This window comes from Schistocerca americana, chromosome 2 (genome assembly GCF_021461395.2).
Source record: "Schistocerca americana isolate TAMUIC-IGC-003095 chromosome 2, iqSchAmer2.1, whole genome shotgun sequence".
In the NCBI taxonomy this organism is placed as follows: Eukaryota; Metazoa; Arthropoda; class Insecta; order Orthoptera; family Acrididae; genus Schistocerca; species Schistocerca americana.
In genome coordinates, this window is record NC_060120.1 from 737078180 (window position 1) to 737096900 (window position 18721).

General features: G+C 41.4%; 1 protein-coding gene across 3 annotated transcripts in view; it reads right to left on the reverse strand.

Moving 5' to 3' along the window:
* LOC124595642 overlaps positions 1–18721 on the reverse strand; it is a 212817-nt gene that overhangs the window by 32558 nt on the left and 161538 nt on the right. Inside the window, exon 5 of one of the 3 annotated variants that reach the window (XM_047134475.1) lies at positions 12377–12404. The exons of 1 other annotated variant lie outside the window; for it this stretch is intronic. In XM_047134475.1, the coding sequence (XP_046990431.1) occupies positions 12379–12404 (26 nt within the window). In that variant the 3' untranslated portion in view covers positions 12377–12378. Of the gene's footprint in view, positions 1–11948; positions 12405–18721 lie in introns of those variants that run through there. One more of the 3 variants, XM_047134474.1, reaches the window with a different exon arrangement.

The window sequence follows — 18721 nt, forward strand, 5'->3', positions numbered from 1 at the left end:
AAAACAATTATTGTTTGATGTATATTCAAGGTGTTGCGTTTGAGAACTTTATTTCGTCTTCGCTCCAGGACATCGCTAAGGAGCAAAATAAGGATCCAATCTGGAAGGACATTAAGAAGTGGAGGAGAAAGGAAAGCGTAGCGATTAGACAGCATTATTTAGTCCGCAATGACATTCTTTTTAAACGAAAATCGGTCGACAACTCCGTTTGGTTAGTTTGTATTCCTGATGAGTGGGTCAATAAATTGATTTGGTATACGCATTTCAGTTATGCACACTTTGGTCCCAGAAAATGCTTTCATAAATTACGAGAAAATTGTTATTTCAGTAATATGGAAAAACGTATTCGATCTGTTCTGGCCAAATGCAAATTATGTCAAAAGGCTAAGCCGCCAACAGTTTCTCACAGAGCACCGTTGTTTCCTATCATTCCAGCGAAATTAAAGGAGATGGCTGCAGTCGATTTGTTCGGTCCAGTGGTTCGTTCTACTAATGGTTTTGCGTACATTTTCGTAGCAGTGGAGTTGACATCAAAATATGTGTGTTTTACACCGTTACGCAAAGCAACAGCTCGTTCAGTATCTAATGCTTTCATCAAACATTTTCTTAAAGAAGTTGGTCATGTTGATAAGGTTATATCAGATAATGGATCACAGTTTCGTTCTAAAATTTGGCTTCGTACTCTACAGCGTCGTAAAATTAAACCAATTTTCATTTCACTTTTTCACCCTCAATCTAACGCTTCAGAGAGATGGATGAAGGAAATCAATAAATTGTGTCGTCTTTATTGTCATCAGAATCACAGAACTTGGGATCAGTATCTTCATATTTTTCAAAACATTCTGAATGAACTCCCTAATGATTCAACTTCTTTACCGCATTTACTGATATTAAGAAACAAGGCTCCGACAAATCGTATATTTGAAATAGTTCCTTTTCCGCCTTCACGGAAACTGCGGTATTCTGAAGTTGTCAACCTGGCTCTACGAAATATTGCATCTGCGGCTGCTAGAAGAGAGAAATCAGCTAAGCGTCCTGGTCGTTCAAAAATCTTGTCAGTTGGTCAAAAAGTGTTAATTAAGTCTCATCGTTTGTCGCACAAAGGAAAAGGCTTGTGTCGCAAATTTTTTCTGCTTTATAACGGTCCATATAGAATTCGTAAAATTATTCATGATAACACTGTCGAAGTAGAAACTCTTAAATCTCGACGCTCTAAAGGAATACATCATATATCTAACGTAAAAATTTTTGTAGAATGATATACTTTTAAAAAATTTTGTGGAATGACATACTTGTGAAAAACTAACAGCTAGATGTAAACATGCGGAGAGTACAAGGATACCGCGCTGTGTTTTGGCGGCGGCACATACTCAAAGCAACAGTCAAGTCTGCGCGCCGCACAAGGCAGTCGTTGACCGCGAACAATTGCTTCCTACGTCACGCGCCTACAGCTGATCGAGCGCTCAGTACGAATGCACTGACAGCCGTAAACAAATACACAGTTTAATTTCTCCGATTAAATTCAGTAAAAAGCTATAGTGACTTGATGAATTATGTTATTAACATTCAGTATTTTTCAGGATACGGTTCTATAAAATACTTAAGAACTTCAGGTAAATTCTGTGTGTCTCCGACGTTAAGACGACTTGCTATCGAGAAATTTTCAGGAAGAATGTAATTTCGAAGAAGAAACTAATAAACTAAAAAGGGTAACTATTAATTGAGTTTATTTTTCAGGTAACATATTTCCACTTAGGTACGTACTTTAGACGTAAATTGCTGCTCGCGAGTACGTGATTCATACTTTGTGCTAATTTCATGTTCTATGAATTTACGTGTGAAGCGACGTGCTTGCGTACATTTGCTGATTTTTGTCAATGTTTTATTAATGAACAGGATTGTTATTTGTATATATTATGCATCGCTTATCTGCACTCCTTTATCACTGATGTCATACTTTTTAATTATGTGCCTGCTGTGCTTATTTATTTAAATTATAATTGTAACCTGATTAATTGTGCTGACTGTGATTATGTATGTAAGTTATACTTTGTGATTTATCTGCTTGCGCCTTCATGTTTACTTATTAAGATGACATATGAACATTTATTTGCTTATGCTGATATGATGCTAATGACCTGTTTATTATGTTAGATAACATATGTTTACTGCTTTGCGTATGGATTGCATATTTATACATATCTGTTGTTGTCATAACTACTCTTTAATTTGGTGTATAGAAATGCTGATATACTGTGTACAAACAGAGAGTTTAGGTCACACTATTGGATTAATTATAGATTGTTCGCTTGGCAGAGCCTCGTTGTAAGGATTGTGCTGCATCCACTTTTTGACATTCTGTTCTCTACTGGTATATTTACTCGCTATTGCTTGTTTTGCTTACGCTCAGTGCCTTATATTTTTAAGATAGGAAAATGAACTGCTATAATTCGACGAACGACATTGGTACAAAGAACTTCATAGAAGTCACATGAGCTGAGGTTTTATGGAAGCTGTATAACTTTGTGCTAATAGGAAGGAAGCTAACGACATGACATACCATTACTAGGTTTAGACCATTAACAATTATTACACTGCATTCTTCGTGAGCAATTGAAATAGGAAGTGACACTTGACACAAAAATACTCCACATGTTTGCTTCTGCCATAATTCTTGAAGTGGTGTACACACTGTGAAATATTATGATCATTCACATTCCGTAATCGTACTTAATTGCTGAGAGTTATTCGAACTAAGTCTGTTAGAGGTCATGTATGCATTTCTTTTGTTTATAATTCATAATGAGTAGAAGATTTGGCTCAGATGGATTACACAGAGGTTGTGTGTTGACAATGTGTCTTCGGATTGTATGGGATGATGAGGTTTGCATTAGGATTTTATCTGTACTTGTTCGAGGAGACTGACTAGAGGAAAGAGCTGTTATGGAAGTGAAATGATATTGGTAATAAGGTTTATATGTATCGACGCATTGAAGAGGTATTATTGAGATTGTGTGAAGTTGATGATTATTGGAGTTTTGGTGGATAAGAGGTAAAGTAAGTGAGGAGCATATATTGGCAATAAGGTTTATATGTATCGACGTATTGAAGAGGTATTATTGAGGTATTATTGAGATTGTGTGAAGTTGATGATTATTGGAGTTTTGGTGGATAAGAGGTAAAGTAAGTGAGATGCATATTTTTTTTGTTGGTCTTATGGAACAAGGAGGATGAAGATAGCAGACTAGAACACTAAAGTAGAAGGAAGATAGTCTATACACACACTTTGTTAAATCACTAAGCAGTATATACTTTTTTTTGAAGAGAGGAAGTATTTGCATATCTTGGCTCACTGACAGTTGTTCAACAACAGTACATTTGATCTGGCTTGGCAAACATTGGTCTTGACATGATGACTATGACGTTGACCTAACTATTATTGACTGTTATACATTGCTGCCACTACTACTTGATACACTTGATGAACATCAGATTTTGACAGAATTACATTTACACAGTTAACACCATTCAATTACACAGTAGTACTTAATGTGGATGAAAGATGAATGAGTGTGTTTTGTGTGTTTTCCTTTCCTAATCCTACCCACGTATCTCGTAAATATTATTTTATTTGTTTGTAGTGGCTTGCACTGACACCCATAAATATTATAGGTTTACTGATATTTGAGTATTTGTAATAGTTAATATGAAAATTATCTGACATCATTTGTGTGTTTGTTATGATTTGTATGTTTAGTGTAAAAGCATTTGTATGTGCATTCAAACTATTGTTCATGCCTGAACTGTCTGATTAGTGAGGGTAAATATTATGAACTGTTACCTGCACTTTTTCAACATAATGTGTGACACTTAGGAATGATTAATTTCTGCTGATGAACTGTGTGATCAGTGATAGTGAATATTATGGACTGTTACTTGTACTTTTTCTACATGATTGGTGCCACTAGGACATGTTTAATTTCTGCTGATGAACAGTGTGATTAGTGATAGTGAATATTATGGACTGTTACTTGCACGTTTTCTACATGATTGGTGCCACTAGGACATGTTTAATTTCTGCTGATGAACAGTGTGATTAGTGATAGTGAATATTATGAACTGTTACTTCTTGCTGTCTGCACCTGCTCAACATTACTGGGTGCACAGATGAAGCTACTTCCATGGAAATGATGTCATTTGTTGGTGTCTGCACCTACTCAACATTGCTGGGTGCCACTAATGGAACTGCTTCTTCTGAAATGATGTCACTTGTTGGTGTCTGCACCTGCTCAACATTACTGGGTGCCACAGATGGAACTGCTTCTACTGAAATGATGTCACTTGTTGGTGTCTGCACCTGCTCAACATTGCTGGGTGCAACTGATGGACTGCTTCTACTGAAATGATGTCACTTGTTGGTGTCTGCACCTGGTCAACATTGCTGGGTGCGACAGATGGAACTGCTTCTACTGAAATGATGTCACTTGTTGGTGTCTGCACCTGCTCAACATTGCTGGGTGCAACTGATGGACTGCTTCTACTGAAATGATGTCACTTGTTGGTGTCTGCACCTGCTCTCAACATTGCTGGGTGCAACTGATGGACTGCTTCTGCTGAAACGATGTCACTTGTTGGTGTTTGCACCTGTTGACCATTGCTGGGCTGGAATTATCAACTATTTTTTTTTTTTTGAATAATTAAAAGTATTTTATGTGAACATTTGTATAAACTGATTTTTTATGTATTGTGTAAACTATTATGTAAAGCCACATGTATGAAAAGAATTTGTATTGCCTACTGTATTTTATATATTAGGTTATTGAAAGGTCAGTGCAAAGCCAAAATTTTAACTAATTATGTGATATTTAGGTATTAATATTATCTTTTATTTTTGTCTGTATTTTTCTGGACGAATTTGGTGGTATTTTCACCACCAATGCTGGCAAAAATACCATCAAATTCTGGCCTGTGGAGGAGGGGCATATGAATGGTGGCTACACTGAGCCACTGCGCCAGAGATTGCGCCAAAGAGTATTATTAAGCCGCCTCCACAGTGCTTGTCGAGAGCTCGTAGTGGTGAGTGCCTGTCGAGGTCTCGTGGTAGTCTGTACTGAGATGTTGTAGCAGAGAGTGTTTGTTGAGATGTGCTATTAGGCAGTGCTCGCTGAGATGTGATATTGGAGAGTTCTGATTGAGATATAATGTAAGGATTAGAATGATTTTCATCAATATAAATGAGGTAACTAACTCAGTTTGTTTTTAATTTCAGTATCCTAAATAATGCGTCATTACAGGTTCAGTCAACAAAGCATCTGGCGTGTGTTCTTGTATTAGAGTTCAATTCTGCTTTCCTTACGCAATTATAGTATTTGTAATTTTCTTTTATCACGTCAGTAAAATTGGTATTTAAAAATTCTTGTCTTGTTGAAGAAGAACCGTGCCAGATGTGCGTTGAGTCATACTTCCACATACAGAACAGTTATACTTATGCTTTGGTTTCGTAGGTTTCGTAGTTGCTGGGGACTTAATTAATTAATTGTGTTAACGAAAATTTTCATTCCATTCTTTGTTATTGTTCTTTGCAGTCAGATAGCGTAATAATACTAGTCAGGGCCAACCGATTACGAGACACAGCGTAATCGGACATACAGCTACTAAAAAACCAAAAGTATTTCGAATCATATTTAATTAAGCCCCCATGCAAAGTTTATATACTTCTGTTATGGTAGTTGGTTTCGCCGTATACCCCAGTTCTCTTTCTTTCCTGTATTTGCAGTTTTTTCCTGTACACATAACATGTTAACTGCACTTAAAGGAGCAATATATTTAATAGGGAACAGTTTCAGTCCGTTTGACACATTCTCTCTTTCTCTTAAGACCTGCGGAATAAAACTTTTTATGGGACCATTCATAATTAGGTAATATCTATATTTGACGGTATTGTGGAAAACAACGTCCTAAAGCGATACATACTGCAAACTCTCAATCAATCTGTGACGTTTCTGATGACTGTGATCCACGATTACAGATCTGTATTTCGTGTATTGTATTATGACAATGAATCTGCGTGTCTTGTGTCGGAAGCTACTACTCTACTTCTCCTAAACACCTTCTTCAGACGTAAATTTAATGGCATGTAGTTATTGCAGTACCAGACTCGGTGTCTTTTCAGTGTGAGACAATCATTACGCCTCATCCAGGCAACTGTCAGAGTCACGATCACCTCACCCTGTTTAATATGTGGTGCTAGGAGTGTGAATGGAGGGACAACATGTTCGGGGACAAACTCGGAAATGCTTCGCCTAAATTTTGTTCTTCTGTGCTTGAGAGGTTAGTCAGCAGTCTGTTCCAGCTTCCCAGTTCTATTCACCTTATACAGCGTCCCCCTAAATCCTTAAGAGTGCTTGGTGGTGTAGTTACTCGGATGTTATGGGTGCAGGCATGCTATGTGGAGTTTTTGGGTTACTGATCTGTTTTATGGACTATGTAGCATACAGTTACACATAAGAGCCTACGATGGTCTCATACACAATGGTCTAATCGAATTTAAAATAGTTTTAGCACTGTAGTTGCAGGCAATAGTCAGTTCACTACATCACAGTCACCATTATGTTCACAGAAACGTTTCCAGTCATCAGCAGTCCAATATCGGTGTTGACGGGTCCAGGCAGTCATCAAGGGTACACGAGTGGGCCTATGGCTCCGAAAGCACATATCGATGATGTTTCGGTGAATGATTCGGAAGCTGACACTTGTTGATGGCCCAGCATTGAAATCTGCAGCAATTTGCGGAAGGGTTGCATTCCTGTTACGTTGAACGATTCTCTTCAATCGTCGTTGGTCCTGTTCTTGCAGGATCTTTTTCCGGCCAGCAACGTCGGAGATTTGATGTTTTACCGGATTTCTGATATTCACGGTACGCTAGTGAAATGGTCATACGGAACTCAGAGATGCTGTGTCCATCACTCGTGCGCCGACTATAACACCACGTTCAAACTCATTTATATCTTGATAAACTGCCATTGTAGCAGCAGTAACCGATCTAACAACTGCTCCGGATACTTGTCTTACACAGGCGTTGCCGATCGCAGCGCCGTATTCTGCCTGTTTACATATCTCTGTATTTGAATACATATGCCTATACCAGTTTCTTTGGCGCTTCAGCGTAAAACATCTGCTATAGAGTGATACAACGGGAAGAAATTACCCGAAAGGGAGGAAAATTGGTAGATGTGAGGCGTATGTACAGACTAACAAATGAAAACAATTTCAGAAAAAATATGAATGACTTATTCAAGAGAAAGAATTTCACAAATTGAACAACTCAGTAACACATTGGTCCAAATGGCTCAAATGGCTCTGAGCACTATGGGACTTAACATCTGATGTCATCAGTCCCCTGGAACTTAGAACTACTTAAACCTAACTAAAATAAGGACATCACACACATCCATGCCCGAGGCAGGATCGAACCTGCGACCGTAGCGTTCGCGCGGTTCCAGACTGAAGCGCCTAGAACCGCTCGGTCACACCGGCCGGCACACATTGGTCCATCTCTGGCCCTTATGCAAGCAGTTTATTCGGCTTGGCATTGACTGGTAGAGTTGTTGGATGTCTTCCTGAGGGATATCTCGCCGAATTCTGTCCAGTTGGCGTGTGGGATCTTCAAACTTTCGAGCTGGTTGCAGGGTGCTACCCATAATGGTCGAAGCGTTCTCAGTTGGGGAGATATCCGGCTATCTTGATGGCCAAGTTACGGTTTGGCAAGCACGAAGAAAAACTGTGGAAACTCTCGCCGTGTGCTGACGGGCACTAAATTATCGAAATGTAAGCCCAGGATGGCTCGCCATGAAGGGCAACAAAAGGAGGCGTAGAACATCGTAGACCTACCGCTGTGCTGTAAGGGTACAGCGGATGACAACCAAAAGGGTCCTGCTATGAAAAGAAATGGCACCCCCGGCCATCAGCCATGGTTGTCGGGCCATATGGTGGGCGACAGACACATCGCTTCCCAGAAATGACACGAAAAGGGCTCAGGGGGGGTACATAAAGCGTGTCACTGAAACCTTCCCTTCCGTTGGGGCGTTCATTCGCATCCAGACATTCTGCCACAGGACAGTGTTCTTGACAACCTTTGACACTGTTGATCCTCCCCCCCCCCCCCCCCCCCCCACCGATTCACTCCTACTCTAATGTTATTGTAGGGCTGCAGCCCCACTGAAAGTGATCTCACCCCTTTGTATTGTAGCATGACCACAATTTCTACTCTTGTATACGAGGTGAAACCTATGGGAACTGCTCAAAACCATTCGACATAAGCTAAATTTGATTTATTTATGCTTTTTCAGTTCTTCTGTTGTACGTCCTCCTGTGGTGTTATCTTGGGGGTGGGGAGGGTGGAGCTATTACATTAACACATGCGTGAATAAAGCTGCAATGGGTCTCTCTAAGACCCCTGTTCAGCAAAACATTTGGTACCACTTACTCACTTTTGTTGAGCGCTTAAGAAATGTACATGTACAGAGACAACCTATGGCGAATTCCTACATTCCTGCAGGCAACCACTCGACACCCTACAGCTGAGTGCCGCTACGTTATTCTGTGTATGGGTTGATTTGTCACATAGGCCCCCAGGCTATGGTATTGGTTATGGGTAGCGTCCAAAGTTGGATCCACCAGCGTCACCTAAACACAGTGTTTGGAGATGGATACGGTAAAGTTATGTGCAGAGTTGGATTCGCCAGCATCAGATCTGTGGTAACGTCTGGAGGTGGATCCACCAGCGTTTGGTCTAGGTACAGCTTGGGGGTGGATACATCTGCACTATATGTGGATGTGGTTAAGAAATGAGTTCACCTGTGTCAGGTTCAGGGTAGGGTCTAGGAGACAGCAGCAACCGTAATATAGCCAGGAGTAGCCGTCTAGCCTGACCTAAAATGTAGCGACCACATCAGAGAAATAGTAGGAAAAGCTAGTTCCAAGCTGATGAAAATATTGTCTTCAAAAGAAGCGGCTTAGAAAACAGTTGTTTGACCGGTTCTTAAGGATTCCTCTGCAGTCTGGCTTCCTAATCATGTCTAATTGATATAAGATTTAGACAACATACAACAAAGAGTGTGTTTTGTCAAGATGTCATTTAGATGGTGCAAAATGCTAAACAGATCCCAGTAGCAGTCACTGTGTGAGAGGCATTGTGTATAATGGACAGGATTACTGTTGCCAAAATTGGGAAGAGTATGTTTTAGGTACGAGGGTTGTCCAAAACGTTAAGTTCCGATAGGTCGCGAAATGGAAACCAATGGGAAATTCCGGTAAAGCTTTGCACAGATGTGTTGGGCAGTGTCTCTTGTATGCCCGTCGAGCGCGTCGCGTCGCTCTTTTCAGTTTTGAGTGAACAGTGAGCACGTAAAGATGCGTAGGGTATAGCGTCTCCCGCCAAATATGAGTGTCTGGTTAGAGATTTCGCCTGTGTCATGCAGCCCACGTAACACAACTACCGAGCAGTTCCTTCTTCATGCCAATTCTCGGCCGCACGCTGCAGGACCAATGAAGACGCTCCTGCAGCGTTTCCGATGAGAAGTGTTTGATCACCCACAATACAGTCCGTAATTGGCTCAGTCTCATCTCTGCTCACAAGATCCGCTGGCTATGAAGACAAAAGTTTCCACAGACAACGAGCTGCAGACCAGTGCAGATAACTGGCTGAAAGCACAGGCGGCCGCTTTCTATGACGAGGATATTGAAAAGTTGATACAATACTACGACAACACTCGAAGTTGGAACGGCGACTATGTAGAGAAGTAGATGGAAGGTGTACCTAACTGTTGCAAATAAAACGTTTCTGGTTTTCACTATGGTTTCCACTTCGCGACCCATCGGAACTTAGTTTCTGGACAATCCTCGTAATATATCGTAAAATGGTATGCAGGTGTTGGGCAACTGATTTTCAGTAAAGACGATAGTATTGTCTGAGACAAGCTCTAAGGAGCATGTAATGAAGAGAATCTGTGTTAGCTGGAGGTGGAGGAGTAACTCAATGTCCTTCTCTCTAAAGAGACATCATACCATACAGCAATACTCTAAAACAGCACTGACAGGCATCCTGTAGGCTATCTCTTTAGCTATAGATTTTATGGTACATTTTCTAAGAGATTCAGTGTCTTTGGCTCCCTTTCCACATCTATTGTTCAGGGTTATTACCCCATTTCTGTCTATATGCAGATGTTAGTTAGGACATGAAACAAACCAAGTAATGTATTATTATTACAAACCTCATATGAGGGAAATTAATATACAATGTGGTATTGATGAGAGGATATATTCTCAACGTAGTGCACAAAATTTATGTTACGCAACTGCTTATCGAAAGCATCTTCGTATAGAGCATTTGGGGACTCCATATGGCTCATGCGATGTTATAATTTACACATTTTGATTAGTTCTTAATATCTACAAGGTATAAGATATAAGAAATCTCACATGGTTGTTTGTTATCAACTATAACTGCAGCCTCCTTAGGGCGTGGTGCAGAAACCATTCCACCTCTCATCAGTTGCCAAGATGTTGTGGCAGCCCATTCACACTATGGTAGTGGTAGTGGTGCTTCAGGACAGCATGCGAAATGACATGCAGCTGGTGGTGATCCTACCTGGGTGGTGTTTGCATCGTCAAATAAACATTCCTGTTCATTGTATCCTATCATATGGCAGTTAAAAAATAAAAGTCTTGTATTTATATGTGTGTTTGAATGAAGATCTAGAAAACCGTGTATTTGGAATACTGGGAGAAAACTTCCTTAAAACTGTAACATATTACCTAAAGTGTAACAAACTACTATGGGATACTGTGCATTTGTTTATATTATACCGTGACATAATTGTTAAACATTTAAAGCCTTGTATTTTAAGTGTCTCTGGATGACGATCTTGAAAAGGGGATACTTGGAGTACTGGGGGAGAATCTGCTAAACTGCAACAAATTACTCCAAAATTGTAAATAACGTTGTACTGGTAACGTATGTTATATCGTGCAACTACTGCAGTGTCAAATTGACTGGTGTCAATTTTGGGTCATAATTACACTAATTAAAATAAGAGTGAAATAAATGTAGAGGCAACAATATTTTGATAAGCAGTCATAAATTATGTTAACTAAGATAAATGGAATAACATTTTGTGTCATACATTATACTATATAATAACTGGAATAACATACTGGATCATAAATTATAGGATAACACATATTTGAATTTTTCACATCCACTGTAATGTCGACGTGTCTGCCATCATTTTTGGATCATAAATCATAGTAATCCAGGCCTGGTGGAATGGAGAAGAGGGGAAGCCGAGGAGAGCGGTGGAAATTTGAAAGAGGTTGGAGGGGTAAGCATATGAAGCTTATATAAATAAACAATCAAAGCGTTGATGGACAGTTTGTTTACATTAAGCTCATAAATTACGCCTGCATAAATGTGAGACTGATGTCATTCCTTATGTTAGGAAGAGCCCAAATAAGCTACTCAGAGATGGGAGAGAGGTGGGCGTGACCTTCTAAGTTTCAGGTGGTGTTTGTTTACGTAAGGGCCATAGGTCAGTGCACTGGAAACCGCTCCAACCCCTATCTGGGACAAATAACTAACTAAACTGTTCCCTGTGACTTCTTAATCTTACCTCATATAGAGAATAATGTCAATAGTAGGCATTAGTGGGACGGCATTCAAGTGAAAGGAGAAGTGGATCAGTTCCCTTGAAGCCAAATAATGGAGTTACCCAATCAGGAAATCCATCAAATCGTCCACGGATGGGAGAAGTATGTGTTTTTATCTTCCTCTAGTGACGATCATAGTAACTCCTTGGCCAAAAGTCGCATGTAAATATGTATTATTCTTTTTTAAACACGACACTAGTGACCCCATTAAAGCTTTTATTTAATAATTGCTGAAATTCTCGTTCCTTTCATAGTATTTTGTTATTTTGTACAACTTATAGGGAAAATTGTATAGAACATAAACTTTTGTGGTGATGGTAAACATGTTGAATGTTCTTGTGTAGTATTATCACATCATTCCTGCAGAATCTTCAGATCCAATGTTCAACCTTTCACTGAGACTTTCTTCTGGAATCCTGGTGCTTACTATGAGCAGTACGTAGAAGAAGACCTCAGCAAGAAGATCGAAACGACATATCCAAAAATTCGGCAAGAATGACACAGTAACAACAGAAGTTGACTTTTAATGTAAACTGATTATATGACATGTACACTGAAAGTGTATTTTGCACTATATCTCACATAACTAATATTACAAAGATTCTGATGTACAATTTAGGCCACATTCTCAATAATAAGAACAAAGTTTGAATGTACTGATATTACATACTTTTAGAAGGCAGGCTTGAATCCCATACCTGAAGAAAGAAAAAGAAATGTAAATATATAACGTCAACAAATTCTGCCATAAGTAAATATAAATACAGAAAAGTAAGTGAGAGTAGTACATTACAATAGTGTAATTCTAAGTTTCTTGAGCTACAGTACTCCCTATTTTTACAACACTAAACATGTAGTTTTGTCATGATACAGAAAAGAAGCCGTTTTCTGATATTTTACAGACGACACTGTGAACAGATTTCGACTACTAACTCTCTAATTAACTAAGTTGTTACCAGTCTTAAAGTAAAAAGCGTACAATAACAAACAAAAACAGAAATGAAATAAATATAGTAAGTGTTAATTATCACAGTGCATACCTGAACAAGCAAAAGAAGTTTTACATTCAGTTAACATAAGGCAATGGAATTTATAAGGAAATAAGTGTGTACGATGTGGTTCAGTGATTGGATTACGAGGCTTCCAGTCCAAAGGCCACAGGTTCGATCCCCAGTCGGTCCTCGCATTTTTTCACTCTCTCTTAGCTTATTTCCCCTCTGGCAGTAATTTGTTAATGTGGGAAACCAAGGTTGACCATGATTTGGAGACCATGTTAAGAAGCAGGTTGCCCTATGAGCGACTGTACAGGTCCTTATCAAAGGTCGGGGAATGGCAAGGGTGGATCACCTCCAGCAAGACGATAAATGGCAACGAAATGGGATGTTCACACCAACCTAAGGGTCGAGAACAGTTTACAGGTTGTAAAAAATCGTAGGGAATTAAATTTGAAACCATCCATTGTACAAAAGTATGTATGACCTACATTCAAGAACTTAAGTTCTACTACTGGTAGAGAGACTTAAGAAGAGCTCCTTATAATGCGTGAGATTTAAGTATGGGTAGAGTATAACACGTGACTAATTTCTTCGAAACTTTTGACTACGGAATATTGTGAATGGAAATTTCTTGGTACTGTTAATATTATTACTGAGCAAAGGACGATCACACATTGGACAATGATTTTCATCAATATTTAATATAAAATCTGTTTGTCAGACACAATTAAGCTTTGTCTTACACATTATACAAGGGGCGTTAAATAAGTAATGCAACAATTTTTTTGTCCACTAATTTCGGTTGAAAAAATGTGAAATTGGTTGTGGGTCAGCGTGGAATGTTCATGCTTCTGCCCCTGTAATTTCATGAACTACAACTGGTGGAGGCGCTATTCGTAGCCTTCAACATGCAGTCCGTAACTGAGGTGCGTTCCAAGCACAGAGCTGTCAGTGAATCACTTTTGGCGCAAAACCAGAGCATCTCAGATGCTCATAGGCGCTTCCAGGCTGTCTACGGGGACCTGGCAGTGAACAAAAGCGCGGCGAGCCGTTGGACCAGGCGTCTGTCACCGTCGCAACAAGGTTTCGCAAACCTTACAATCTCCCGCGTGCCAGCCAGCCGCATACAGTTGTGGCTCCTTCATGTTCGCACGTGCGGATATTCTGCCTCGAGGTGTTCGATGGATCACAGCCAAACACTTCGCTGTACAACTGGACGTCTCTGTCGGTAGTGCCGACACACTTGTCCACCAGTTGGATCGAATATCGTCACAGACGCTGAAATATGAGTTCATCACTTCGAAACGGAAACTAAAAGGCAATCCATGGAGTGACGCCACACCATCTCTCCTTCGAAGGAAATGTTCAAAGCCGCACGCTCATTAGGTAAAGTCATGGAGACTGCCTTCTGGGACTGTGAATGGGTTATTTGTTTTATTTCCTCCCTCAAGGTGCGACGATCAACTCGGAAGTGTATTGTGCTGCCCTTAGGAAACTGAAGAAACGACTTTTGTGTGCTCGTCGCCACAAAAATGCAAACAAACTTTTCCTTCCTCATGACAGCGCAAGGCCTCACACAAGTCTGCCCATCCGAGAGGGGTTCACAATACTTCAGTGGGCTCTTCTTCCTCAGCCACCCTACCGACCGGATCTCGCACCTTCCGACTTCCATTTGTTTGGCCCAACGAAGGGTGCACTTCGCGGGAAGCAGCACGTGGATGATGGGGAAGTTGTTGATGCAGAAAGACGTTGGCTCCGGCGTCGACCAGAAGAGAAGTACCACGCGGGCCTTCCCAGTAAGGTGGCGTAAGGCCGTCGCATTGAATGGAGAATATGTTGAAAAGTAGGGTTTTTTTTTTAGCAAAAGAGTGGGGAATAATATGCTGTCTTGCAATTCTGAATAAAACCAACCTGCTTTCAGAAATAAATATGTTGCAATACTTATTGACCGTTCGTCGTGTCAATAAGCTAATTATTCATATTGAAATATCCCCTTTGAAAAATTATAAATGGCTGTGCTGGTAAACTTCTACGTTATTTGATTTTCAAACAGCCGAGCAAAACTCAACATACTCAAACAGTTTTCTATTTACTTATTCTGATCATCACTAAACTGACACACAATATTTTTAGCGCAACGCCATCGGACTTTCAAAAATCCCTACAAAAGAATGGCCCTGACTAACAATAACCTATACCTTTCATGAATCACTTACCTCACAAAAATCTTCGTTACTCGAACTACTGCAATACAGCGAGCCCCAATACTGCCAGCTAAATAAAAGATTCTAACTACTGAAGGCACTAACTAATGATGGGCGTAGTTAGCCAATGAAAGATTTGTGACATCCAATTAAACAAATTTCCTTTTTCTGATGGACTCACGTCCAGATCGTCCGCTGAAAACTTTGGCATCTCTCTCCCCACATCCACTATTGCTGGCGGCTCACCTCCAACTGCGCAACGCTACGCGTTGTTCCCATCCAACTGCCCAACACTACAACAGCGAATATTCCAACATTGCCAACCAGCCACAGACTGCACACAGCACAGTCAGTGATTTTCATACAGAGCGCTACGTGGCGTTACCAACATAAAACCTAAACAGCCTAGTACAATATGCTTTTTCGTACCAAAAAAAAGTTTATCACCGTCATGAAGGGCTTGTTTGTTGGATCGATTTGAAGCATAAACGTCGACGCGAAACACGCACACATGTATAACTTCTGGATTTCCCCTTACATCAACAACTACTGTCTTGAGCTACGATGCCATTCACGAATGCTTTAGGAGGCGCAGTACCGCATTCTCGACGAAAATAATACTACGCAATTACAACTGATTCAACTTGTTGAGATAGGGATCACAGAACGTCTTTTGTTGTTGTGCTAACGCCGTCGACAACACGTACACTGGGTAATGAACTAGCGAACTACAGGAGTTGAACAAAAACATGGAAACACTGCGAGGAATGAGTGGCTGAGCATAAATCCGGATTCTAGCCAAGCCTGCAGGTTGCGCTTGGTTGTATCTAACTAAGAACGGCGATATCCTCAATATATTGCAAGTGTTAGTCGTTGTCGGAACAGTGTTTGTGTAGTTCTGAGTGCTAAGTGTTTTCGATCATAGGAAAATTGCCGGTACTCGTGTGGTGAGTGCTTTCGGGAGCAGTCGAAGTGGAATGGTTCAAGAGGCACCGAATCGAGGATATATACTGCATACTAGGAAATCGGAAGAATATCATCCACTAAATCACAACGCAGACGAAAGTGTGTCTTGAGTCTTCGTGACAGACGGTCATTGAAGAGGACTGTGACGAAAAGTAAGATGACATGTGCAAAAGTCACTCCAGAACAAAATGTGGCACTTGGCGGACCTTGTCAGCACCAAAACAACGTGAACAGAGCTCCATACGCAGGAATTGCAGAGCGAACTGGAATTTCCAAACCACTCATTAGCGATACAAATGACCGTAGCAGGAAAATGTGGTGCCAGAGTCACAAAACCTAGACTGTGGAGCAGTGGAAAAATGTCATTTAGTCGGATGAGTCTTGTTGGACACTGTTTCCAACTTCTGGCCGAGTTTTCGTCCCAATAGGGTAATGATTTGGGCAACCACATCTCGGTATTTGATAGCCGCCCGTGGCTACTGTGCCAGATCACATTACTGCCAAGGCTTATGTGACCATTTTGGCTGATACGGTCCACCCCATCGCACAATGTTTGTTCCCCAACGATGAAGCTGTTGTCCAAGACGACAAGGCACCTGCTCACACAGCTGGCATCGACCAGACTGTTTTTGTGAGCACGAGGGGGAACTAACGCAGCTTACGTGTCCACCACAGTCACCAGATCATTATACTGCTGAGCCTTTGTGGTCTACTTTGGAGAGAAGAGTGCCTGATCGCTATCCACTCCACCATCATTACCTTAACTTGCCACTATATACTGAAAATCATATAGGACCTGTACTTTTCCATTTCGAGGTGAATGGAAGCTGTTTGGAATGGCAACGGTTTTCCCAAACCATACTGGATATAGTAATGTGTTGTGTTTGTGATGTTTCAATATTCTTGTGCTGCAACTGTAGCTGCAACAAAAATACCCCAACTGACGTGAAGATAAACATCTAGTTTCGATGCGTAAGTTAGAATGGTCTCTCTAGTCACCCAGGCCTTCGCTCTCTCAGAAGATATAGTCCTGTGAAATAGTATAAATCTTTTTTATTCAACCCGTAATAACTACACAACACAGTTAGAAACCCCTTTTTCTAAATTCCGCACTTGCCCCTCATTGCGACACAGAAATTTGAAATTTGGCTCAAAGGTGCCTACAACACTCCTCTGAAATTGTACAAAATCTTGGCGTCATGCGACGGCACCCTCGGGATCGGCAACGTTTCAAACAGCGAATGGGAAAAAGAAGAATCCAGAGTTCGGAAGTTCATGTGAGGCGTAAGGTGGGTTAATGATGTCACATTGGCAGCAAATTTCCCCAAAATTCTGTAAACGTCACTGCAGAGTACTACAAGATGGGAAGGTCGCCACGCCCCGTCTTACCGACACTTTGCCTTTCTTTTGACGCCTCTGGGATAGGGGTCAGAACCGCGTCGCTCAGTGTTGAAATCACGAGTTTTTCTTGTGGGTGGACGACGGAAACGTTTCAGACACAGAGCCGCTCGATATCGATAAGAAAAGGTCTCAGGGAGTAGCATAAAGGGTTTCAATGAAAGCACACCTACCCATGGGGAGTTGATTTCCACACATTTCGTGGTCGAAAACGACAGCCCGCAGTCCACTGAGAAACCGGACGACGTTCTTGACAACCTTCGACACTGCTGAGACCCCACGGACCATTCAGCCCTTCTCTAAGGACATCGTGGGCCTGCAACCCCACTGACAGTGACCGCACCCATTTAGAGTGTACCGCGACCGCAATTTTTTCTCTGGTACACAGAATGGACCCACTAGGGACCGTTCATAACCATTCGACACAATTCGAACATCATTCGAAGGTGCAAAGGGTTTTTATGCTTTTTAAGGCCTCCTAAGGCGCAATCAGGGTTGGGGGGGGGGGCGGGAGAGAAGAGGGGAGGGGGTGTGTGATATTGACATATGCATGAATAAAACAGCAAAGGTCCCCTCGCTGCCACTCTTCCACTTTTGCTGAGCACTTTAAAAATACCTCTACAGGGACAGCCAGTCACTGATTACTACACGCCGGCGCGACCAGCATCCCTTTCGACACCCCTTACGTATCACATGCGGCCACAGCGCCGCTAAGCTCAGGGGTGTTGAAATGTTTGCCGGTCACACTGCTTCTTAGTATAATCAGTGACTGGCTGTCTCGGTACAGGTATATTGCTAAAATGTCCACCAAGGGTGCGCGGCCGGCCGCTGTGACCGAGCGGTTCTAGGCGCTTCAGTCCGGAACCGCGCTGCTGCTACGGTCACAGGTTCGAATCCTGCCTCGGGCACGGATGTGTTTGATGTCCTTAGGTTGGTTAGGTTTACGTAGTTCTAAGTTTAGGGGACTGATGACGTCAGATGTTAAGTCCCATAGTGCTTAGTGCCATTTAAACCATTTTGAAGGGTGCGCGGGTGACAGCGAAGGTGTTACCAAAGTAGTGAGGGGGGGGGGGACTTAGAGCGGACCCTTTTACTGTTGTATTCACGCATGTGTCAATGTCGCATCCCCTATTGATCACGCCACGAGAGGGCACGAAACAGAAGGGCTGAAAAATCATAAACACACTTCCATGCTTTGGATGACATTCAGATTTCGTCGAATGGTTTTGAATGGTCCGCGCTGATTCGACCTTGTATACCAGAACACGAATTGCAGTACAGTTACTCTTCAAAGGGATACGATCACGTTCAGTTAATTTGCAGGCCCACGATATCCTTAGAGATGGGCTGAATTGTCCAGGGAGTATCGGCAGTATCAAAGGTTGCCAAGACCATCGTTCTGTTGCTCATCGCACTCGGAATGTCGTTTCCGACGGCAAAATGTATGGGAAT